Source organism: Corvus moneduloides, chromosome 8 (assembly GCF_009650955.1).
Source record: "Corvus moneduloides isolate bCorMon1 chromosome 8, bCorMon1.pri, whole genome shotgun sequence".
NCBI lineage: Eukaryota > Metazoa > Chordata > Aves > Passeriformes > Corvidae > Corvus > Corvus moneduloides.
In genome coordinates this window covers 32,996,049-33,022,067 of record NC_045483.1, presented here as the reverse complement: position 1 = coordinate 33,022,067, position 26,019 = coordinate 32,996,049, and the positions used below count along the sequence as shown (strand labels likewise).

The following is a 26,019-nucleotide window of genomic DNA, read 5'->3' as shown; positions in this document are numbered from 1 at the left end:
CACTGCCAAAAAATCTGACAAACGCTAAGCTGAGGCACCGGGTTATGCCAGTCATTCAAGCTCGCCCCCAAAATCAAACCCATGACATCACCGAGACTCGGCAGTTAATATCAGCAGCTGTTGAGGATAAAAGTCATTGCTCAGGCACTCTGAGCGCCCCAGCGCACCACCACCACCAGCCCAAGCCAAGCAGAAAGCCACAAGCACAGCACTGAACAAAGTCCAAAGGATGCTATGATCAAAGTAGACACCAAGGAGAAGCCTCATAGAAAAATTAACATGATTAAGCATTAGTCTCAAAAATAAAAGAGGGGGTCTGATAGCAGAGTTTAATCACAGATCCCAAGTGCATCTCCAAACATCACTGCTTGTTTCAAAAAAAGTCTGTAAGGACAACAGGAGCCAGTCAGCCTCCAGAGCCAGAAGAATCTGATAAGGGTAAGTGGGGCCTTTGGCATAACCACAGCCAGCCCTGTTAGGCAAATTAAAGTGCTCAAAGACAAGGGCTCAACCATAGGCAAGCAGTAGTATTCTGACAAACATTTGGGAGAGCCCCTTGCAAAAACAAAGGACAGGAAAGGGTGAAGAGCAGATGGCCCACCCAGTGCTGGCTGCACCCAGGACAAACAGAGCACCTCTGGCACTGCCAGGGGAGAGATGGTGGGACGGCCAATGCTGGGCAGCACAATGCTCATTTCGGGCAGGCATCCATGGGTCAGCAAGCTTTTCCCAAGCAGCAAACAATCACATTTGTCCCTGCCATGCTGAAGCACTTAGCACCACAGAAAGCAGAGAAACCCAGGCTGGGAAGGACTCCCAGGGTCAGCTCACCCAGTGAATTTTCATGCTTGAAGGCCCCCCCAAGGTTTTCCAGTAGTGGTGTGGACCCCTGGATGGTAAATCGAAACCTTATGGTGGCAGGCTCATTGCACTCCACCACCTTCTGCCAAAGAGCAAGCGTGCCCCCAGGCTCCAGCAAACCACCAGCCCAAAACCGCTGTTCTTGACTATCCCCCTTTCTCTTCCCCTTCTGCCTCCCCTGAGCAAACCAAAGAGAGATTAAAGGATTCCTGTGGAATGAGTGACATGAAACTGAGGAGGGAACATCTCCAAAGCAACCAAAGGAATAAAGTCTGTACCTAGCCCATATGGGCAAATATTTCTCTAACCTGTTGCTGTCCTCTGGGGATAGTGACACCACATGCTTCCCTAGTGAGCCAGTCCAGGCAATACCCTAGCCCTGATTCATAAGGCCGTATTTATTATCTTTCTTAGAGACTACCCAAAATTTCCAGTGTTGTTGTTTAAGTCAGTCAATGCCCTCTGATGCACAGCAAATTCAAATAAGAGATTTTTTTATTTCTCTCCTTTTTGCGGTTACCTCATGTATTTGATGTCTGCTGTCCTGTTCCTCAGTCTTCTCTTGTCTTTAGACTAAACAAAACCTAATTCTTCCAGTCTCTCTGCACAGGCCATGTTTTCTGGACCTCTGGTTGTTCTTGTTGCTGCCCCTCAGTGGCCTTTTTGCCTCTTCAAATGTAATTCTCAAACAGCAACCTCCTCTCCAGCTCACTGCATGAGTCAATGGCAGACAACTTGGTGAAGGCAGAAGATACGGTGTCTATTTATCTTATCTGCAGGGTCTTACTCACAGAGGGAAAATGAGTTCCTCCCTGTCACCACGTCTGCCTTGCTCTTATGTTCTGACATGACACTTGTTCTTTATGAGCCCTCAAAGGCTCAGAGATTTCTTTAAGAAGCTGATGTCCTTGCTGCCTGGTGTGACTGGCACCCACGTTCCAGTGAGAAGGAAGGTCTCCTCATTCACAAGAACAAATTCAGCCTTTTCTTGGTGTCCTTGACAGTCCCACCTCACTGTAGACTCTCAGATTTTCATCTTGCATACCCAGTCATTTTAAATCCTTCCAGTTTTACTTTCCTCCTGTCTTAAATTTCAGCTTGCTTCATAATTTTATTTAGCTGATCTCTTCCTGTAGCTCCTATGCACTGGAACAACTTCAACTCGTGCCTTCAACAGTTTCCCTGTCAGACTGCTGAGTTTTCTCAACTTCTTCCCCAGTTCCTACTCTCCAGAGGCATAACCCCACCAATTCTCCAGCTCTTTCTGTTTTTGAAATCCACCTAAACACCTGGACATTTCCAGAAGCACCTCACAACTCTTAGTCTGAAGACGTGCATGCCAGTTCAATAAGCTACCATTCCAACAAACCCTATCCTTTGGCAGATGTTTGGTAATCTCTCTGGAACTCCCACCCTACATCCCCTAACACATCCTTTTCCATGCCAGGAATAAGAAGGTGGCATCTGAAAGCTCTGGAGAGATCCAAATCGGTTTGAAAATTGCAGCTGGTTGTTCAACAAGAGTCTCTCATTCCTGCACTGAGGAGCTGGCCACTTCCTCAGTACTTGGCCAGGCCCTGCACAAGTCCTATTCCTCAGAGAGCTGCAGAATTAGGAAGGAACCAGAGGGGGGAAATGGCCAAAGTAAATCATGGCTGGGTAAAGTAAAAATCAAAATCCAAGGCATTTTTACTTCCTGCTGAAAATTACAATCCCTCTCATAATAAGGTTGTCCAGGAAAAGTAGAAAGTTGGACCTTACTATAGCTAAAAATTATTTGAATAAATTCTCTGATCATGCACTTCAAATGCAAACAGCACACTTTATTCACTTGGCAAATTGCATAATTAATTTTAGTCCTATATAATTTTTGCAATTAGCAGCTGATTTCAATAACTAGTGTACTGTTACTTTTTTCTCCCCCCTAATTCTTTTTATTCTTCTCTCTTTTCCATCTGCTAACTCTTTTCTTCTTCCTTCCTCCTTCCAAAATACTTTGCAACTTTTATAACAGCAAATTCTGTCACCTACCCAGGGACGAACAAAAGACCATTGTGTTCAATTTATCTTTTAATAGACTCCTTCCTCAAATATCTCACGGACTGCCAGTACTGTCTTCCAGACCCTGTCTCACACCCTTCTGAATTATGAAAATGTTTGGGAGGGTCTTTCCTTTAGCCCAGACATTTTTCCACCCCAGATGATTGATAGCTCCCAGTTACCACTAATTACCCTATCAGCAGTTGGACATGAGCCTAGCCACAGTGTTCTTCCCCCAGAGGCCGGCAATGCATCCCTGTCGCTCGTTATCCTCTCCTTCAAGGATGGAACAAACTGACTAATTAGAGACATCATAAATTCTTCCTTCAGGCTCTTCCTGATGTGTCGCCTTGTTTCCAAACAGAGCATGTGGAGGAGAGTTGGGCTGATGCTAGTCCTTTCAAAAGGAAAAATGCGATGGAGTTTATGAGCCTAAGTGGGTTTGCTCAGTGTGTTTTATGGAGCAGAAGAGGAGAGTATTCATTCAGCCAACTCTAGCTGATGCTTTTTAGCACATCTCAAGCTGGAGAGGTTGGTTTAGCTTGGCTACCCCCGTGCCTGGTCAGAGCCAGGCCGGGGCAGGACGCACATATGGAGACAACCTGTGTTGGCTTACAGGGATAAAGGACTCACGGCTTCCCTTACCTAGAATGAACTGAACATGCAGATCCCTTCCCCGCTGCCCCCAGTGCCAACATCAGATGCACAGCACACACTATGGAGAGAGCCATCGAACTGGAAAGGCAAAGAAGTAACCCCAACCAACTGCTGCCTCCCACTGAGCATGGTCTCAAAGGCACCTGTATCCTCTCATCTTCTCAACATGACAAATTTGATTCCATAAGTTTGAATTCTTCTGAATTCTGTCAGGACCTCCATCTTGTTTGAGAGGGCAAGATTTTTCTTATTTAGGCATACAGGTGCTTATTTTTTAAGGTAGTGAGAGATCCCATTATAATCTCAAAATCAAAAGAGAGCACAAGGAAAACAGAAAATAAATACTTTCCCTTCTCCCCAGAGCAGAGAAAAAATAACTTAGAGGAAAATCAAGCAACCTTAGACATCAGTTACTCTGAAGCTCTTCCTCCTAGACAAAAGGAAAAGCCCTGAGGGCACGAGAGGAAAAGGCATTATATTTAGAGAGAAGTTTCTCGAAAGTACATGGGGCATGTGGTACACCTGGTAAAAAAAGGTTGAGGCTCCTCAGCCACTGCTAAAATGGCAAGTTCTAGCAAAACAGGAAACCCTCACTGTCCTAGAAAAGAAGAGAGCAAAGAGCAGGAATGAGAACCAAGGTCTGCAACAGTCTGCTGCATGGGAAAGGCACATAGAAAAACCCATGTGGAGGAGGAGGGAATGGCTGAATGCATGCCAAACCATGTGGGGCTGGGGATAGCACATGCCCCGCACCAGCCCTCGAGCCAAGAGTCACATCTGTAGCCTCCCTTCCTAAAGGGCCTGAGAGCCACTTCCCATCACTGTCCCAAGAAACTCCAGGACCCTGCCTATTAAGATACAGTTTACTGCAATAGCAGAGCATGGAGATCTATCCAGGATGGCTTTGGAATTCAGAGATAGAAATATTCACAACCACACCTGATAACCCCCATCTCCACCTGCTTCCCCAGAAAATAAACATTTTCTATAAGCATTCAGGTCATCCATAAGCAAGAGATCACCACACAAAACACAAGGCTACACCTTTCAGAAAAAAACCACTTGTCTTGACCCCTCTCCTCTCCTTCTGTCTTTAAGCCCACTTTAAATCACATTGCGCAGGGGATGGCAAAGAGCCCCACAATACCACAGCTTCTCCCTGGGTTTCACAGGGGTCAGAGCCAGGTACACCACTCCCTGTTGAGCAGAGAGCTGACATGTGGCTCCCTCGGTGTGGCCAGGGCAGTGCCACAGACCCATAAACTCTGTGAGTGCTTTTGGGGTTTCGACCCCTCTTTCACGCGTGTGGCACTTGTATATAGTAGGGTCTAAGGGGAAGTTAATCTGTAGGCAAGGACTGCCGTTTTGGGAGACATAACTACTCCCTCTTTGCTGCCAAAATTGCTCTAATAAGGAGCTAATATTTTAAAACTAAACAAAAAAAAAGATTAAAAAAATCCTAGCCCATTGTGTTTTTCAACTCCGTTAGGGATGAGGCCAACACACAACTCCCAGCAGCTGCTGTTGCCTCCAGCAACATCTCCTCCCTTGGACAGCAGCGGCAGATGACAGAGGAGAAGGACAAGAAAAGAGCAGCCACCAGGATCTGGCTGCATCCACCCAGTGCCACATTCCAGCACCAGGTTCAGCCTCTGGAAGACCCCTTCCAAAAGGTCCTCTACCTGCTGCTGGTTGAGCTGCCCAGGAAGGGTAGCCTGGCGTGGATGGGATAGCTGGGTGGTCCCCAGCGAGGCACACACACTGCCCGGAGCAACACCAAATCATAATAAACAAGTCCCTCGCACAAAGTTCTGTCAGTTCAGATTCCAGTTCAGCTGATATAATCTTCATTTTCCCTTTGAAAGAAAGGAAAAAAAAGAAAAGCAAAAAGAAAAAAACCAGACATCCTAAGGGAGAGGCGTGAGGCAAGCAATGGATTGATACTGCCCGTGTGTGTCTCAGCCCCCCATGTGCTGTTAATCAGCTGCCCCCCCCGGGAAATATGCTGGTTTAATTACCTCCTGCTTGCACAGCCCGTCTGCGATGCTGCTCACCCAAGACATCGCATGAGGAAAAAACAGACAGAGTCTCAGCAGCCAGGCTAGAACAGGATGGGCAAGCAGAACAGGAATCATCCCAGCCCTGGTTTGGGGAGTGAGGGATTGAATTGGTCCAGGGAGCCCATGCAAGCAGGCTGCCACCCAATCCCTTATGTGCAAGAGGTGGATAGCATCAAAGGGCACATCACTGCCCCACCAGAGCCTTGGGCACTGCAGAGGGGACAGACGCATCAGGGAGTCACCTTTCTTCTATCTGAAACACAATCTTATTTTGAGGGGAAAACTGAAGACACACAATGGGCAACGTGGGGGTTTCCAGATTGGAAGGGGGAGACATAGCCAGACGCAATGAAGGGCAGATGCCCAGTTACTAGGTGTCATGTCACAGCCCACTGCTCTCACCAGGTGCATGGCACAGACCCCACACGTGAGCACATCTCTCCAACCCCTCTGATTGTCATGCTGCTGGCATTCTGCAGCATTCATCTAGGATGTTTGAGCATCACTCTAATGCAAATAAGTATTTTCCAGGGCTTCTGCTTCATAATGCATTCATAATGTCAAAGAGGCAGTGCACAGAGGGACGCAGACCTGGTACAGCTCCTGGAAGGGGAGAGCTGCATCAAGTGCATCCACCCTAAAAGTGACTCATCGGACAGTCACTTGGAAGGGGCTTCAGCACAAGATGTGGGTAGCTGCTCTCCCACCTGGGGGACAGCCAGGAGGTTTAATAATTAACGGCCATACACTCGCCTGCAAAGGCTGGCACAAAAAGCATGGCTGCGTCTTTAACAGCTGCCACCGATGGGAAACTCATTGGAGTGTGTGTTTGGAGGGGAAGAAGGTTAAGATGATTAACTGGTGCTAACAAGTTTAGGATGTGGAAGAAGTATTTTCTTGGACGTCCATCAAAGAGAGGATTGAATGTTCCCCGGCGGAGGGGGGGGGCGGTATGTGTTTAACAGATGAGGTTTCTGCCTCCCGAGGCCCGCCCAACCCTGCATGATGCAACCTCTCCCCTTTTAAAGGCTGCCTCTGCCCCTGCACCATCAGCGTACCTGAGGCCCCAGCCTGGCACAGGGGCTGAAAGGCGATGGGGGAAGGAAAGCCGCCCCTCCCCTCTTCCTGTTGATCTGTGTCCTGGGACACCCTCGGGCACCGGCAGATCAGCCTGGTCCTTGGTCCCCACAGGGTAAAGGTGTGGGCAGATGCCCGGAAAAGCCAAGAGGGAATCGGGTATTACCACACCGAAAGCAGAAACCTTGGAGAGGACAGCTCCTCATGGGCCTCTACATCCCACTGTAAAAACCCTCTCTGCCCCACCACAGGGACACCAAACAGAGCCATCCTGATATTGGCCAGGCCAACAACCCACTTTTTACCTCCCCATTGTCCTTAAGCACGTGGCAGCATCTAACATTGGCACCAAAGCAAAGTCCCCTTGCAAACAGCTTCGGAGTGAACCACTTGGCGCCTGCAACATCCCCTTTGGCCCATCCCGGGTATTTTCAGTGCTCTTCGGCAGCTGGCGGGCACCCACGCTTTGCGCAAGGGGCTCGGCCGCCACCGGGCGCCGTGCCCCGCCGTGGAGCCTGGCGGCCGGTACGACTCACCCTCATTCCTCCGGCCGCCGCAGAGCTGCCAGGATGGGCAGCACACACGAGACCCATGTCGCGGGGCCCGGACGTGCGTCAGCGGCTGACGCAAACCAGCCTGGCCATGTGCACACAGCCCAGGCCTGGGAAAAATCCTCCACCCCGGTAGCACGCTCGTGCTGAATCAAAGCCGTCACCGTACAGTAGCAGAGCAATGTGCTCTTCGGGTTTCCTCAGCCAGCTGGGATGTTTTTGCCTTGCTTTGTCAAGGCGCTGATTTATGCCCATATGTACCATATACATTGTAAGCACAGGCACGCAATGGTGTAAACACTTCTACCAAACATCTGTACACAAACCCGTCAAATATGCAGAAGCTCCCCGCTGCAGCCCTCAACATGCGCCCCCAGCTGCCCCACAGGCAACCTGTCGGGGCCTAGTCTGCATGTGGGGTGCCATGTGCCACTGGATTTGTTATTCCAACATGGACAGTAAAGGTCACATCGGGACCGTTGCCTGATAAAAATCAGCACAGCCACAATGCTCTTCTCCTGCCTCAGTCTGTGCTTTGGCTGGAGCACTTCACAGCGGGTATCTGCTCCAAAATCTCTTTCCCATGCATTTAATCCTCAATGTCTTTCTCTGCACCATACTAAGGAATAGGTTAGTTTATTCCTGGTTTTGCATGGGGAATGGCTGTATCAAACAACCAAGGTTTATCTAGGGCTGGGATATAACATTTGGACCATAATATACAAGCACCTTTAAAGTTAATGCTTGTGTCACCAGGACTCATGCACACCTGAATATAAATGTTCACCTGTTTGCACCTTTGGGCAGAGTTCAGCCTCCAGAGAAAAAGTCCCGTAGCAATTCCATGTCTTTGGAGGAAATTCTTCCTACCTTCCAGCCAGTTTAAAATAAAAAAGCCAATAATAAAATGTTTAAAATAAGAAGGCATATAAAAGACAAAGTGGGGAGCCCTGAGGTGTACAGGAGGAAGGCCTGAGCATCACAAAGGAGAATCATACGAACAAGTACATGGGTGTAAATAAACAGGCCACCCTCCTTCAGAGCACTTGCATCCATCACTGTACCAGAGTGCCTTCCTTTTTCAGTGCTTTGGCTGTTTCTAAGCATATTTTGGATAAAGAGGGAAAGGCCGAGGCATTTGTCATCCTAACTCTGTTGGATGGTAGCACCACAGGGATGCTCTAAGCCCTCCAACCATTTTGCAGTGCAGGCCATGCTCACAACTGTATTAATGGCTTATGCAAGCCCTCTTAATCTGCACAGAGGCAACAACAGCAGGTTAATTAAAATCAATTAAATACTCCTTAAATACTCCCTAGAAGACTAAGCCAGATGAGTTGATGCTTAGAGGTATAAGAAACATCCTTTCTCCCTCTTCCTGTCCCTCAGCCATGCATGTGGCAATGTACAGGCGACAAAACCCAAGGTTGAGGTGACTCCTCAAGCTGCTCCAGGCAGTTAAGAGTACAGCTGCCTACATGTTCAGAGAAAGAGAGTTAAGTGACCAAACAAACTACTTGTTTGGTTTTTTTCCTGAATTGTTCATCCCCATTTATTCATAACTGCTCACAGAATCCATGGAATTCATTGTGTGGTTTGCATCTTCAAAACAAATGAAACAACAGTATGTCTAAACCAAACAAACCCCAACCCAAAATACAGCCAGCAGCCCAGGGCGCATGAGCAACTTTCCAGGCTGAAGTGTGTATATACTCTGGAGGGCCCAAAAATGTGGATGGGGGAATATATTTAAATTTCAGGGAATAACAGAATTCCCAGGAAGATGTCTTACAAAGCAGGGGAAAAAAAGGAGGGTAGTATTTAAGCAATGATTATGCTGCAATTTTTCTTCCAGATGTGCTATGGGGATGGCGTGCCAGAGAATCCCATTTTCTGACACGGCAATGTGCTGCTGTGGCTGCAGTGGTGCCGGACGCCCATCCACAGCAGCCCAGGCACTGCTCCCTCCAGATCCCAGCTCTCTGGCCAGCCTGGCCATGAGGGCTTAGCCTTCCAAGGGAAAACACAATTCAGAGAGCTCAAAACTTTTGGCAAGGAGCAGCTGCTTGAGACAGAAGTCCTCTTTTCCAATATTTTTGCTAGTGCTTGTCAAAAAGCTGTGTTGAGCCACTTTCAAAGTGGAAAACACCTTTTGCACAGTCAGCATAGAAAGCCACGCTGACTTAATGTCCTCAAAAGAGGTGAAATACAAAACCATAGCATTTCAACCAGTTCAATGCAAGGGGCCAAGGGTGTTCCATTGCACCCTCCCACCTCATCCTCCTCATGGCTCTGAGCCAGGGCCACTGACACGGCTTGTGACTGCTGGTGTTTAAATAGCTGGAGTTGACCTTTCCGCACCCTCACCCCACACCAGGGATCCCAAACACCTCCTTCACCCCTCGGGGCTCACCAGTGTGTTCATGTTTTTAATCTCATGGGAGCCCCTGAGCAGCATTAAGACACTGGCACAGGTTGCCCAGAGAAGCTGGGGCTGCCCCATCCCTGGAAGTGTTCAAGGTCAGGTTGGACAGGGCTTGGAGCAATCTGGGACAGTGGAAGATGTCCCTGTCTATGGCAGGGGCATGGAACTAGATAACCTTTTAAGGTCCCTTCCAACCCAAACCAATCTATGATTCTATGATGTGTCCAAGAAGCCCCAGCAAGCTGATAAAGGATCACGTTTAACATGACAGCAAGAAAATATAAAAGCCATGAAAACAACCTGGCAAGAGATAGAGCACCCCAGCTGGGATGTGGGGAGAAAGCAGGACTTGGGCACTGTCCCTCCTTTTGGCTCATCTCCACATAGATGTTTGGGGAGAAGATACAAATCCCAAGCTAGAAACGGATGCATCCTCTTGGATACAACAACCTGCCTGTCTGCTGCAGGGCCAAGGCTCAACCCACACTGCCCAGGAGTCTCCCCTTGCTCCAGCCATCCCCATCAACCCCTCATCTGCTAAGCCAGGTCCTGCCTTTCCCAGCATATTTTCCTTCCTCTGCAACTGTCTGTGGGGATGGGCACAGGTCAGTGTGTGGGAAATCCTGCCACTTCCCATCAGCTGGCCCCACTGGCTCTGGGTGACACATTCTGGGTGGGAGCCAACGCCCCACTGCAGCCCTACACTGCCTCCTCCAGCAGCAGCCAGTATGCCGAGGGGTCTGGACAGGTGTAGCCAAGGGGGAAAGCAGAATGTCTGGACCGAGTTGTGTGCACCATGTGGCACACATCCCCTGGGCGCAACTGGAGCCACTGCTGCTCCTTGGCTCCCGCAGGCCTCCCTGCAAGAAGGTGAACAGCAGCAACAATTTTGAGTTGCAGTATCTCCTGCTGGTATTTTTGTAAAGTCAATCGCAGCTGAAGGGTGGCCAAGCAGCTTTCTTTGTGCCCCATGGTGGGGCAGATAGGAAACGTGGGTGAAATTTTGTATGAGAAGAAATGCCATGGGGACATTCCTTTGCAAAGCCTCAAAGACATTCCGGAGAAAACCCAAGTTCCTGGCCACTGCCAAAATCATTGCAGCTGCACCACACCACCCTCCAAGCCCCTGTAACAGCAGAAGGTAGACCGGTTTGTGGCAGGGCTGTGCAACTTTCCTCTGACTGCCAGTACCACTCCCTGGGAGCTGCCCCTCCTGCACCCCAGGTCCCTCCCCTGCCCCCAAGTGCTGCCACAGCGAGGGATGCAAAAGTCATTCAGCATCCCTCTGAGCTGCTTCCCTGCTAGCACAGCTGACCGCCTCCAGCACTGCAGACTCCCAACCTGACCAAGGAGAAACCAGACCAAAACAAGCATTGTGGAGGCAGAGGGAAAGCAGCCAGCCTTTTTTTTTTTTAAAGGGATATTGAAGACCAGAGCAGAGAGCCAGCAGAGTGAAAAACAACCACGTGGGGACTGTGAAAACCAGAGCTGAGGAGAGGAAGATGGGAAAGGTCTAATAAAGAGAGTCACAATATACAAAATACACAAGCGCCCACCTCCGCCAGGAAAGGTGTGGGAAGGGATTGTGGTGTAATCCCTGGCTGTTTGAGGCTCCCCAGGCAGACACAGTCTGGATCTGCAACTGGATCAAGATTAGACCAGGAAAGCTTAGCATTTTTTGCCCTGTCAACCTGAAACACAATGCTTTTCTCTTGCAGCGTTTTTCTACTATGTGGAGGAAATCAAGGGAGGTCAGCTGGCTGTAAGAGGATCCTCCAGCTTCAGGTAGCTCCTGACCACATCCACACACCATATGGAAAAGCATCTGCTCAGTCCCAGAAAAATTCCCCAAGTCACATCCACACATGCAACAACCTCAGACCAAAACCTGTGCTGAGCTCCCTGCCCACACTTGGCCCCATCTCAGCACAGGGGCTGGGGCTGGAGAATAGCTGGGTACAGTCATTGCTGCCATTGAGTTTTCCCCAACCTCTTCCCCAGGTCTCTTCTCCAAACTGCACAAAGTTGTCCCAGATGCATGTAGCAGTAAATGGGGATGGAAGGAATGACAGAGGTTACCTATTGAAGGGAACAAAGTCATTGATAACCCAGATAGGTTATGTTAAACTTGAGGGCTGTGTTGTCCCCATCAAGACACTGCTGGAGAAGCCCACTGTGACCTCTAAGCTCAAAAAACACAATGCCAAGGAGCAACATCTCACAGGTAGTCACACCCAGCCCAAGCGATCTGAAGTAGCCGCTTCCCAGTCAAAGGAAACTTATATTTCCTTATCGTCTGCTATAAATACAGCGATGCTGTCTTCCTGACCATGTTATTCCTAGAATCCTTATCACACGCTCTCAGATAGTCACAGCACAGCCACATACTTCACAATCTTCTTTTTCTCCTATCCCCAGCCTTTCCAAACCATTTATGTTCACAACTCCATCTGTTCTGAAGCTCTTTTATGGCAGTGGGTGACACTGCCCTGGACCTCCACATCCGCACTGAACAGGTCAGCAAGTGAACTTGTCTTCCTTTTCCCATTCTCTGCCATGCAGGGACCTGACTCACAGAGATGAAGTCAAACGTCATTTCTGATAAACATTTATTTTGCTGAGGAGCATGATGTGTTTATAGGCAGTGAAGTGGGCCAGTGAGAAGCAACAGGCATGCGCCACATCTTGCAACATCTTGACGCTTCTGAATACCTTGGTCTCCCGCAAAAGTCATGTTGTCTGGTCCTTGGGGCATTTTAAACACATGGGAAAAAATGCATAGAGGAAAAGGATTCCCAAGGTCTTGAGCTGGAAGAGAGATCATGTTGAACCATGGTCAGGTGGCCAGAGTTGCATCAGCCTGGAGACCAAAGGGAAATACCCTGGAGCAAAGGGTCTAAGACAAGACAACAGCTGGCTGAAGGTACCTTTGTTTCTGTACTGCTCCAAGCGAATCAAAACCTCACCTGCCACAACATCAGCTTTAGACTGGTATGGTTTCATTTCCCTCAATGGATTAGTAGACAGAGTGGGGGAGAATTTTATATATAGTTTCTGTATCCATAGAATATTTGATGAAGACAAGCAAGTTTGACAGTTTGTAAAAAGGAAGCCTCAACCCTTATGAGACAATTATGAGACATTTATTGTTATTGTCCTCCTAAATCAAAGCTGTTATTCAGCAGTACTGTAAGCTTAATTGAGTGAATAGGCACCTAAGAGTTATGAGAAACTCATCACAAACTGCTGCCAAAGCTTCCCAAGGGATGTGGGTATCTGTAACCAAGTATTATGATCTCAATGCTGAAATAACTGGGCGATTCATCTATCACACAAATGTTGGTGTAGGACGTGACATTGAGATGGCCTCAAAAATGAGTGAATCTCTTTTTTCCTCTGCTCTGCATTCAAGTTCTAAGTTTCCTTCTTCAAGTTGGCTCAGAAACACCAGGAGGACATTCACTCCTGTGGTTTTATGGCATTTATATGTCAAGTTCACTCAAGAAGTTAAAAATGGAGGAGGGCTGTGATTTGTGTTTCCATTGAAGAGAAAATGTTGATATTTAAAATCAGTTGAACTCAGTTTTTATCTGTTCTTTTGAGAAATTATACTTAGAAAACATTTCACTTGTACCATCTTTTAAATTTAAACCAAAATTGCTCCTGTTGTTTCTTTCTGAGACTAAAAAGAAAGTCCAACAGTCCTGATCTGGACTAGTCAAATCAGGCTTTTTCCAATGTTCTACAGTTCTGGATCCTGGATTTTTGTTCTTTTCCACCACAAACCTGTACAGCTTTAACTCTTCCTTTTACAAGCTGCTACGTGGCAAATCCATTTTAGTCTGGCAAGAGACTGTACCTCCTATGTCTGTACAGGCCTAAATACAATGATTTTGAGACCTTACCTACAGCAAAGACAACCCCTTTGTAATTTCATCCATCATTATCCCAACTGTTGACCATGTTTAAATACCCTTTGTTAAACACATCACCAGATAACTGTCAAACATCTCACACTGGACAGCAGAGAGAACCAAAGGAGAAACCACTGAAAATGGAAATGCTACTTTCATGCGCTCATCCAGACATAAGTTTCCCTGACACCTTCTTTGCAAAATGAGTTCCAGTCACCCAGTTTGAATATACAAATTCATATTCTCCCAAAACTTCAACTTTGGATGTGAGTTGTAGCTGGCACTTCTGTATTTTTTTCTAGTCAAATGCATCAAAAGACAATGAGGAAGGCTGAATGATTCATACTCGTGGAATGAAATGCCATTCACAAGTGTTTTTTCCATAGCAATTTGTCACTTATTGTATTGAAACCACTTCAGAAGATGTGTCTCAAAGAGCCTTTTGACACTAACATGATTAAAACCATAATGCAATTATGCAATCCTGTAATATTTCTGTATGTTATATGAGTGGGACCTCAAGTGACCACTTCATTCAAGCCCCTCATAAATGGCTGCTTCTAGCAGAAGGCTGTTATTCTGCAAGATGCCTCGGATAGTTGTAGAACACCAAGGAATTCAAGTCTTCTCACCCTAGAGGCATTTTGGCTCATCAAGATTCAGCTTTGGTGCTGGATCTCGCCTACATGTCTCAACCCTTCCAAAATCAGCCAAGAAAAATGCACTTCCGAAGAGCTTCTCTGCCCACTTCAAAACTGGTATCTAGAATCAGTGGGAACACTGGCGCCCTCTAGACCAATCCTTCTCTTTTTACTGGCTACCTAGAGATCTACCTGGATGTCTATCACTCTTCCTCTTGTTCCTGTCACATGTTGACATCTACATACATACCAGACTTGTTGCACACATCTCTGTATCAATTTCCTATACCTCAAGCACACTGTTATGCAAGTACACAGAACTCTGCATTCACACAGGGACCATATTAAAAACCTCCTTCAATGAGATGCAGACAAAAAAGATCCTTCCAAAGCGCCAGCTGCCCCAGATCCCTACCTGCCGGGCAGTTGCATCGCTGGTGTGTGTCTCGAACTTCTCGATGTCTTGGCAAGTGGAACTTTAATTTCTGCCAAGAGAAGAAAAACAGAAAAAGGATTAATTTATACCATTGAAACCAAAGCCTCAAATTCTTGAAAAAGTGGAACTGGGAGGGGATGCTGCCCAAGTAGAGATGGGCGAGACAGGGCAGAACAGTTTGGAAACGAAGAACTGCAATAAAGTTCATAGCCTTTAACTAGAAATGCAGGGTTTGATTGAAAGCAGGCTGAGAGAATTTCATAATGGCCTCCAAATGTGGTCCTCTTGACAGGCATTACAAAACCAAGAGCCAGCAGTGGCAAATAAACTGGTGACTGTGTCCTCGTGACAAAGCCGCATTTCTCAGAAGACCCACTCAGCAGACAGAAAATAAGGATTTGAAGCAGGTCCTCTTCCACCCTGCAGCAGACTCCTTATGTTCTTGCAGACACCTGGATGGACAGAAGGGTCCCACTGCAAGATTGTGGCTGAAGATGAACTGAAAACAGCAACAACATCCCCTGAAATCTTCAGATGCTGTGACACTTAATTTTTCCCCAAGGGCAGAACACAACAAAACCTATCAAGAGCTTCCACAAGGTGGAATTTTGTCAGAATGTTCATTTTGTATGAATTGGATTTCTAATGGTGCCAGCATGTCAGTCTCCTGCTCTCTGGGCCCATCTGTGTATTTCCTGAAGGGCAAATAAAGTCCACCTGAGGCCACTGCATCTTCCCTCGCTGAAAACATCAATAAAATTAACTCATGTCCTGAGCAAAATGTACTTCAGGGGTAGCATCCTCACCACCCCTCATAGACTCTATGAAACAACTGTAATTTAGTGAAGAAAATGCAAATCAACCCAAATAAGTTATTCATTAATGCCTGCGAACCACACTTGGTTAATGATTCGAGAAGGCTGAGCTGCTGGGGTTCCTGAGCTACGGAGTCACTCCCTCTTCTGTCCTAACCTCCAAGCCCAACTTCCCATCCCAGTTATGCCTTCCTATATTTTGAACTACTTCACAAGTGGGCCAACATTTAAAAGAAATAGCCTTATGTAGGGCACAACAGAGGACCATGCCCAAGATCATATAGAAATTGCTTTATTTTCACAAGTAATTGAGCATCTTCCTGAAAGAAGGCATCCGTTTTGGGAAAAATTATTTTAGAGAGGATAAAAGTAAATCAACTTGTTTCCATCTGGGATGAAGGAGGGCAGAATTGGCTGGAACGTTTCCATTTTTTCACTTTGAAAGGACTTCCTCATTGCAAGTCAAAAGAGTAACGGTTGTTGTGACTGACTAGAAATTTAATATTTTCAGAATTTTATTTTGCATGGTAGACTGAAATGTTCTGATAGCAAGTTGATTTGGTATCAGGATGAGGAGAGGGTTTTAGGCAAGGAAAATTGCCAGTTCCCATAGAGTGTTTCATCAGTGTTTACCTTCTCAGTTAAAAGCAGAGATATGTGAATCTCTGCATTTGGACACATTCCCATCTAGCTGCCACCCCCAGATGGCACAGCTCTGCTCTGCAGCACTGCCTGGCTTCTAACTGTGCTAGTGGTCAAACACAGGCACAAGTAGGACAGCGGACCCTTTATTTGGATATTCACACTGGTATGTGGATATACACAGCCCCATTCCCATGTACACATGTGCCAACCAAAATGTCTCAACACAAGACTGCCACATTTGGGTGGAGTTCCCATGTTTGGGAATGAGGCTCAGATGAGGACGGGGTGATGGTTTGCAAAGGCAGGAGCAGAAAGTCATTTCCTAGCCAACAAGGGTCCAAAGACCCTGGCTGCAACAGGGGCCTTTATAGGACACAAATCTGCAAGGAAACAGGGAACAGATCCCCGCCCCACCAAGTGACCAAGAGGCACAGGAGGGGCTAAGGGGGAATGGCCGAGTTAGGGTGTGCTGCAAGAAGCCTTGGCTGGGTGGCTATGCAGGCATATAAAGTGAGGAGCAGCATAACTGGACAGGGAAGTGATGACCCAGCAGGACTTCAGCATGACCGGGAACGGAACAGGACCGATAACGTTTCCCTGAGGCTTTATCTGCAGGGTCAAGGTAGTGGAAAGACCTGGGACAACTGAAATAGCCTTCTCAAGGATGAGGGCCCCTCAGGAGGGAGGTGCGGGTGCTGCTGGGCAGGCTGGGAGCACAGCCCTGTGCACCACGACTATGCAGCCATCGGACACTTACCAGCATTTGCACATTCTCCCCCATCCCTTGTGCCTCCCTCAAGCCCAAGAGCTCTGCACATCCCTGGAGAGTGCAAAGGGCAATGGTGCCATGGCATTGCATCCCTTTAGTGGGAGGCAAAATATACTAGGGATTTAGGAGCGCCTGGTGTTCAGTTTCCTGCACAGTCTATTAAACAAACACTGCTACAAAAAAGAATCCTTGGCTTTTGGAGACCTCAGCTCAACTTTGGGTGGAAACGGTGAAACAAAAACCCCCAGCCTTTTCTGCTTCTCTCATTACCACTGTGCAAAATATTGCCTGGTCCAACACAAGAAGTTGGCTTTGCTTGGGAGAGCCAACCAAATGTACTTCCCTCTAAAAATGTTTCCAAGAGAAAACTTTTATTCCCAGGCAACAGAAAACCATTCCATTTTAGGACAAGGTTGGCTTCTGTAAGCAAATTTAAAAAGAAGGTAGGCTCTGGGAATCTAGTGCTTGCAATCGCCTTCCTGGGATCTGGGGTTTGCTTTGTCACCTTCAGTATTACCTGGAGCATGTAACATCAAGAGCAGCAACAGGCTACCTCTTGCCTTCCAGAAAGGCTGAAAACACTTCCTATGGAGGGGACTGCTTTGTCAGCAGAGCCGGCTTGCTCTCATCTGTCACATTATCCAGTGACATAAAAGCCGCATCTTCCCTCTAAACCACGGAAAGTGGCTGAAAAAAGCCGTTGCCAGCACTGGAGCCACAGCTGACCACCTCCGCCTGCACCTCTGTGTATTTAGGGAGCCATTGCTGAGTGCCAGGAAAAGGAAAATCCCCTGTCTCCAAGAGGGTCGTGCTGAAACACGTGCTGGGAATGGACAGTAAAGTCATCACAGGCTTTTCCCATGGGTTTTGTTAACTCACCACAAGCGTGACAGGACAGGGCTGACATGGGTGGACTGAGCAGCGACAGCAAGACCACTTCTGACATTAAAAGACCGTGGCTGTGGTCTCCTAAACCTTGCAAGTGTCTGTCTATTTTGGATGGGCACTTGAGATTAGGTGAGAAGGAGGGCATTTCTTCAAAGGGGGCAGATTAATAGCTCTTTAGCATTCCCAGTTGTTTGCAGTCACCGGGGGAGGTGAAATCATTTCCCACCACTATCTCCAACAGCTAAGAGAAACACATCTTAAATAGATAATCTATTACAAGCATCAGGAGGGTTTCAAGGGTGGGTGGTTAACTCTTATTGTTTTACCTCCAATTTCCCTGTTTTTTCTTAAAGGCCCAGCTCCTGGGATCATGGGACCATGTGGCACAGAGCAAAAGCAAGCAGCAGTCCTCCCAGATGGAACGAAAAGCTTGGAAATAACACCACCTAGGTACAGGGATTGCAAGCAGCTGAAGGGAAATGGGATTTAGCTACCAGAGAAGTTGAAAGGAAAAAATTATCTGATTGTGGGGCAAAACCCACTAAGCTAAAGATGTAGGCAGGGGATGCTTAGAGCAAGCCTGCAGACCCTAGGAAACAATTGTGCAGTGTGCTTTGAGACATGAAATAATAGGAAGGGGGGGAAAAAGCTTCAAGTCAGGAGGGAAAGGGAGTTTTGTGGTGTCCCTCCTTTGCTTGCATAAGTAAGGAAAGAGTTCCAGGGAAATGAGACTATTGGGAAAGCAGTGAGGATCAATGCTCCCTCCCCATTCACAGGCACATTCCAGAATCCCTTCAGATTCACTAGAGCCACAACAAATATGTTCAACACAAACCCCTGAGAAGGCTGAAGGGCAGTTGATCTTCCCCCAGGGTGCACAGGATTACCTGTTGCTGCATCACACATACACATTTCTATCTCTACAAGCTCACAAATTCTGGGATTTTTTTTCCTTGCAGCAGCACTGAATCCATCCTGTTCTCCACCCTGATGAGTTTTTGGCAAATGAAACAGCACCAAATGTTACCCAGCATGGGAAAGGACCTTGTTTTCTTCTTTGGAAAGCTTTGACTCTCTTGCAAATGCCAGTAGTGAGTTTATTTGTGCTCCTTGTATGATTTTATGATGCCTCATAAATGCAGAGGAATTCGAATTCCTACATGGAGTTAAAGTTCTCCCTGTACTACCTGTTTCTGGCCCATTCTGCACAGATGTTTTTACAAGCAAACCTAGTCAATTTGAGTCTGGTAGAAAATTCCCCTGTGGTACTCACCTACACCAGGCAGAGGTTTACACAGTAGCAAGTGAAGCACTGGTCAGGCTGCTTCTAGGAAAGCATCTGCTGCCCTCTCCTTGCTCCTGAGCCAAGATGGTAACACTGCCACAGCCAGCCACGGGTGCTTGAAAACCACGCTCCGAGATCAAGAAAACATCCCCACCAGCTGCCTTGAAATTAACGTCTTAAGCAAATCAACCCAGCTCCTCTCCCTGCCACTTTGCTTTATTTTTGCATGTCTCGAAGAAAGGCCTCTAAAAGGACTTTGGCAATTTGCACTTCTCAGTGCAATCTGTATGGTATCCCTCGCAGACCCTTGGAAACACCCAGGCCATGCCTGGGCACAGTCATGGCCCAGACTGGAAGGCATTACACACTCCAGCTCAGAGCAGTACAGGTTTTGAGCATTACCTATCAGCCCTCACAGACTTCACTCCTTCATGTCCCTCCAGCTGATTTTCACATCCACCAGAGCTAGAAATGTGCTCCTGTGCTGTGACTCCCCTCCCCTCCCACCTCCCTACCCACCCCTAACCAGCTTCTTCTAAAGCTGGGGTTCCTTTAAAGCTTTGCTGTTTTATTTTGTGATGGATAACACTGAGCTGGCAGCTGTGAAACCCATTAAGGTTGAAACACCAGGAAACTGTGAGGATGTGACAATGAGAGGCAGTGAGGGTCTGAGCAGGGGGAGATGAATATCCCACTTTCACGTCCATCACAGCAAGCCCACCTGCAGGCCCTCTCCCCCAGTCATGGTCAGCACGACTTATTTTGCTTTCTTTATTTTTTTTTCTCCCACCCTCTCCCTGTTCCCTTTATCTTCCCTGCTTTTCCCCATCCTTGCCCCTCACCAGTCAGTCCAGGGCCCCACTTCAGACCTAATGAAAAGGAAGACCAGAAGGATTTTTCTTTCCTAATCAAAAGCCTCATATGGCACCCCACCATCTGTCCACCAGCAGCCCCCTGCCCCAGACCTCGAGCTGCTTGGTCCACGCCAGTGCCTCTGGCTGAGTGTGGAGGTCTGAGGTTTAGATGCTTAGCAGAAGTGGGCAGCATAGTTGGCAAGGGTCTCCTCCCCGAGGGACAGAGCCCTCCTCTCCCATGGGCATCAGACCTTCACAAGTATAAAGGCACAGGAGATGTGGGCCAGGCATCCCTACTCCTCCACAGTCTCCAGCACTTTTCTCCAAGCTCTTTTTGAAGCTGCGGCCCAGGATGGAGCTGGTAACCCTGGTGGTACTCAGGAGCAAGTGCTGGCCCCTCAAGCAGTCGTTCCTGTCCTACAGCTGCTCCCCACACTGGCTACAATGGGGACTGTGGCCACCCCAAGGAGCACTGGAGGGGGCTGCTCAGAAAACAGGGGTGCTGCTGGGCACACGGGCATCATGAGACCCCCATTTCCTCGCTAAGCCGAGCTATAAAAAGGTGTAAAGGTGCCGCTGCCAGCAGAGCCAGCAGGATACGAGGCCATCCGGCCCCAGGCACCACTCCCAGGAGGCATCCTGTGGCACTTCTCAAATCTCGGTAGAGATAAACTTCGACTTCCCAGCAGACTCATGCCAGCAGCAACAGAGGGATTGCTGCACGTTAGGCCCTGCCTAGTGGCAGGGAAGGAGTCCCTGCATGAGAGTGCAACCACAGGGCACAGATCCAATCACTTGCAATGCTTCTGCCCTCCCAAACCCCTTTTTAAAGTGGGTTTACCCCATGGACCCTGTCTTTCCCTTATTCCTCATCCAAAGAGGCAACTCAAAACCATCTCCTTCAGCTTCTGCAGTGTTTGCTAACTCAAGGTTCATGGCTTTTGGCTGCATACCCCAGCAGATCCAGGGACTGCTCTCACGAGACCCATAAACAGAAGCTGAGCCTGTCAGCTGTAGGTTTAAACTCCTCACCACAGACTTTCACTGCTCCTAGAAAGCAGGAGGGGGTCCAGGTCACTCCAGGTGCCAGGCAACACTGCCCAAGGCAGGTCCCAGTACTCACCACTCTGATCATCCCATTTCTCGCCTCATTTGGCAATAGCAGCACATGAGGGATTTTTTTCAGATACAAACAGTTTTTGGGCTAGCCCTAGGGATCTCTCCAGCATGACTCAAGCCAAAGCTAGAGTAAACAGAGAAAAGGAGAGGTGGGTGGAAATGGTTGCAGCCCTGAATCTCACCCCCAAGCCTCTCCTAGAGCTGTGGGAACAGGTCAGTGAGGAGACAGGAGAGTTCAGAGACATGAGCCACCATCTGCTCCCGGACACATGTCAACACCACTTCAAAGCCCAACAAGGCAAGGAATATTCATTGCAGCCAGAGCAGAGGAACCCAGACAGCCTGCAGCAGCATCAACACAGCAAAGTAAAAGGTGTCAGCAACAATAATCTGCACTTTTGGGCACTCTTTAATCTGCTGAAGCCAGTAGCAGCACTCCCCCATTCTCAGAAGAGAGCCCACAGGGTCCAGTGGAGTTTGGATGGGATTCAAGTGAGTAAAACACAGCCATATGCTCTGCACTGATGCTCTGGCAGTACCAGAAACCATCCTGGCAATGCCAGTGTGTCTCATTTTCCTGAGGCAGGAGCTGTAGGAGGGGTCAGGACTGGTACAGCAGCAATGCCAACCCATCACAACACCAGTGTGTTGGCAATTACCTCCTCCCATAGCCATGCCAGCTGCGACATGCCTTGCCTGTCCCTCTCCTGGGGCTCAAACCCACGTTGAATCCCCAGGTTTAACCTCTAGCTCTAATTCTAACTCCTTCAGTATGCAAGACTCCTGAACAGAAGGGCTGGAGGTTTTTGCCTCCCTGCCAGGACCAGGGATGAGGCTTTCCTCTTTGCAAAGTGCAGGTTTCACCTACAGCGTGGGCTGAGAAGACAGAAGTAAATACCAAGCAAGTTTGAGAGGTGGGAGGGACTTGAAGGAACAGGGAATTCAGCCTAGCTGCAGCATCACTTGTGCAGAGATACATTTTTAAGGAAGGGAAAAATAATGGATAACGTGACTAGGCAAGCATGCATATGCCTAAAATCTATAATACTGCAAACTATACATGCAAATGAAAGAACACCGACCTCATTGAGCAGTTGGTCAACTCTTCCCAAAATAGCTGTCTCCATTTGGTCTGCTGAGAGCCAGGCAGGGAGCTGTGTGGGTCTGTCCGCTTCCAAGTGGGACACCCGGGACTGTAGATCGGAGGTCCGAAAGTACAGCAGGAGGCTCAGCACCAGAGAAAGGAGGGAGACGCCGGGCAGTCCCGAGCCCAGCAGGAGAGGGAGGCGGCAGCATCTCTCCCCATCGCCGGTCCTGGGGGGAGCCGCACACCCCCTGTCAAAAGCTGCTTCGTCGACGCCTTTCCAGTTCTTCTCCTCCAACATTCCCTCCCTGTCCTGAGAAACAATAAATAAATAAATAGAATAAATAAAGCTTCACTCCTACTCCAAGAAGCACAATCCAGAAGGCATAGAAAAAGAACGTCCAAGGGGATCCCAGTGCCAGCAAATCACAAGTGACAGCAATAATGACAAAAGTGGATGGGGGGGTGTCTTTAAAAAACAAAAACAAACCACACACACAAAAGGGGTGCAGAAAAAAAGGATCCAACTGCAGCAAAGAGTGCGAGAGGGAAAAAAATAATCTGATCAAGATTTTTTTTTTTTTTCCTCCTGTATTTCAGTCTTTTGGTTCGCTGATAGGTTTTTGATTCTTTCTAAGCTGTCAATTTCAGTTCCTTCGCAGACTGGCCAGGAGCTCGCACATGAAAGTCCCCATTAGAGAGAGGTAATTCTCAGCTGCTCCGGCGACGTTGTGCTCTGGCTGATCGTGGCTCCCCTGTAACATGACACACTCCCTCCGAACTACGGGGCTGGGATGAGCGAGCTGCGCGGCTTCCCAAAGTAACCTCCTCTGCTCGCCCTCTCTCTCCACCTCTCCCTTGCTGCATGATTTATTTATTTATGCAAAGCGCCGGGGTGGGATCGGGCAGTGGGACGCCCCTGTCCTGCTCGGTCCCCAAACCACCTCTCCGCCGCCAGCCCTTCCCTTTGAAGTGACTCTCGCCGAGGTTATTTATAGAGGCAGGAAAGAGATTGTAAAGCAGAGGCTGGGCTCACAACAGCCTGCGTCTTCCTTTCCTCCAGGCAGCCGAGAGCACTTTATGGGGTGGTACAAATGGGCTGTCGCGTCCCCCACGCAGATCCTGGGGCAGCCCTCAGGCACCAGCAGTGGGGTATTTGGACCCCAATATTTTGAGGAGAGCAGTCAGGCAGGGCAAGAAGTAGATGGAAACATCTGGAAACAAGAGCTGGCAGCTGAGGGCTCTGCAAGCAGAGGGCAGCAGGGAGAAACACCCCAGGCGGGCAAGCTGCAGTGCAAGAGGGGAACATTTGGGGCTTGATTTGGGGGTACAGCCTGCCCAGGGTGTTCAGAGGAACTAATCTGCTGAGGCCCTCTACTGAATCAGAACTTCCCATCATATCCGTGTCCCACCAGGCACAGGGCACCAGACAGACAACCCCCGTGGGCAGGGAGCAGTCTCCCCAAAACGTGCCGTAGGGCAGCTCCAAGCCATGCGTCTGGGAAACAAAGCCTCCTTCTGTTCTTCAGGAGCAAGGCAGGGCCACCTCTCCCAGTTTTTCTGAGCATAACATACAATATTTTATTCTCCAGGGTGACATGTAGGCTCTGCTGAGCTCCTGCCTGTCTGTCTGTCCGTTCTTTCATCGTCTCCTTGAGCACACTCAGCAGTGAAGCAGCACAGGGCTCACCATGGTGCATAGTCATTAAAAGCCAGGCAGCAAATCGGTCTCTTAAAATCTGGCTCCCTTGTGGCTCTTTCGCTGTCATTTACACGTTTTAAATGAAGATTTTGCGTGCAGTCTGTGCTGGAAATTAACTGGCAGAGAAAACGCATATTCATCTCTGGCCTGGTCTCTGTTTCAGAGGGCTGGAAGAAATAGACCTTCTGGGAGCAGGTTAACACGAGCACGAGCTGTTTCCCCTCCACCAGACAAACCCTCGGAGGGCCCGGTAGCACACAGCCCCAATTCTTTGAATGGCCTCTTGCCTTTCACAGCCACTCACTTCCCAAAATGGGGTTTTAGCGTCTGCAAGGCAGGAAATCCTTTCTTTATTTCTTTTAGTGGGTTTCTTGTCATCTCACTGCTCAAATTTGCATTGCTGTTCTGGCACGCATGGAAAACACCTCTCTGATGGCTGCAGCCTTTCAACAGTTTTTCATATGAGCAGGGCAGAGATGTGTAACCCACAGACCCGGCATAGAAAGGGTGTCTATTCATTTAAGAGGTGTAGCTACCCGGTCTCCTACCCCCTGCCCAGTCTCTCCCTGTGTTAGCAGCCTATTTCTTTACAAAAGGAACGTAAGTCTTTGAGGCTGTGGCTCTGCCAGAGGTAAACCACAGTCCATGGGAGTTACCCAAGATACCACCTGCAATCACAGCAAATAAGTGGACAGCAAGAAATGAAAGGGAGATGCTTAGAGGCTGATGATACAGTGTTTGAGAAACAGAGATCTACTCGGGAAAATACCAGTTAGCAACTGGTGCTGAGTGTCCTAGAGAGTGCTGCAGCACACTACCTAAAGACTGGGGTTGAACTACTGATGACTGCAGCTACCTGTCTGCATTACACAAAGTTTCACCTAAGGCTATCTCTCTTTCCCCCCTTTATACCAACCTAAGCACTGAAATCACAAAAACACACCCTCTAAGCTAAAAATGGAAATCTGCTGAGTGTCTACATCTCATTTCTCCACACTGGCTGGGGAGAGCTCTCTGCTCTTTTGCACTGATTTTTGATACAGATCCTGCTGTCCAGACATGAGCATCACCTGAATGACTCTATAAGTGCCTTTTCCTGCTTCCCCGCCAGCCCCTCTCCAGCTGATCAGCTCATTTAGAGGGTATGTCATAGTCACTGCAGGCTAGGGAGCTGCACTCAGACGGGTTTCATGCAGAAGCCTTAGCTGCAGATGTGCTGGAGGGTAATTTTTCTGTTCATGAGGCATTAAGGAGCCCTATCATCCCATGCCAATAGAGATGGACTAATTTAGCCACAAACCTGAGCCAACTGTGCATGTCGTGTCTGCAACACTGCTCAACAAAAAAGCTGCCTCCAGACAGAGGCCTGGCACGTGGAATCATCTCAGCACTCCTTGAGCTGAGCCCAGACTTCAGCTCTCTCAACAGCCTCAGAGGAGGTGAGTGCTGGCCTGAAACCAGTCCTCCTTCAAGTTTGCGACTCTCAAAGTTGGTTGAGTAGAAACAAATACTCACTTGCAATCAAGAGTGATTTCACTGACAGGTGACTCTTAGAACACCCTCCATACACTGCGCTTGAGTCCGTATCCCTCTTTCCTCAGGGAGGTTGGTGAAATTCCTTACAAGGACAATAACCACACACTTCTGCTGCTTCTAACAGGTCCTCCAGGGACATTAAGGACCTCAGCACAAACATCCAATGAACTGGAGCAAATAGAACTCATATATAACCTCCCAAAGCAGCTGAAACTCCTCTGGACAATGAAAAAGTTTCACATCTAGCACATGGCACTAGGTCAGTTGATTAGTTACAAGCAGGTGTGGCAAGACTCCAGCTTGGTCAGTCTCCAGGTGGCACTGGCACTCCGTCCTTCTCAGGGACATTTGTACATGGGCAAAGCACCTCATAGAGTTTGCCTGGTGCTGCTCTGCAACAGACACACAGTGCTCACAAGGGAGTGCAATACGTGGGGGTTCCTCACAGGACACAATGTGGTCTCATTGCAATAGACCATAAACCCCCCCTGTGACCCGAGGTAGGTACTGTGGGCATGAACCACTCCATGCCACAGGCCAGAAATGGATAGAGCTGGGCATGGATGAGGTTCTTGCTTCTATGAGCACAGTTCAAGCCAGCGAGGTATCTGCAACAGGTCTTCCACCTGAAAAGGGACAGATAACAGCAGCAAGGCTTTC

The 26,019-nt window shown here is 48.3% G+C and overlaps 1 protein-coding gene across 23 annotated transcripts in view; it reads right to left on the bottom strand.

Annotated features, from left to right (window-relative positions):
- COL13A1 (collagen type XIII alpha 1 chain) overlaps positions 1-23,253 on the bottom strand; it is a 90,723-nt gene extending 67,470 nt beyond the window's left edge. For 6 of the 23 annotated variants that reach the window (XM_032115929.1, XM_032115920.1, XM_032115922.1 and 3 more), the window contains exons 1-2: positions 22,120-23,246; positions 14,642-14,711 (exon numbers count right to left, since the gene is read on the bottom strand). In XM_032115929.1, the coding sequence (XP_031971820.1) occupies positions 14,642-14,711; positions 22,120-22,422 (373 nt within the window). In that variant the 5' untranslated portion in view covers positions 22,423-23,246. Of the gene's footprint in view, positions 1-14,641; positions 14,712-22,119 lie in introns of all 23 variants that reach the window. The other 17 variants (XM_032115925.1, XM_032115930.1, XM_032115921.1 and 14 more) reach the window with 10 other exon arrangements.
- Positions 23,254-26,019: the final 2,766 nt, after the last annotated feature.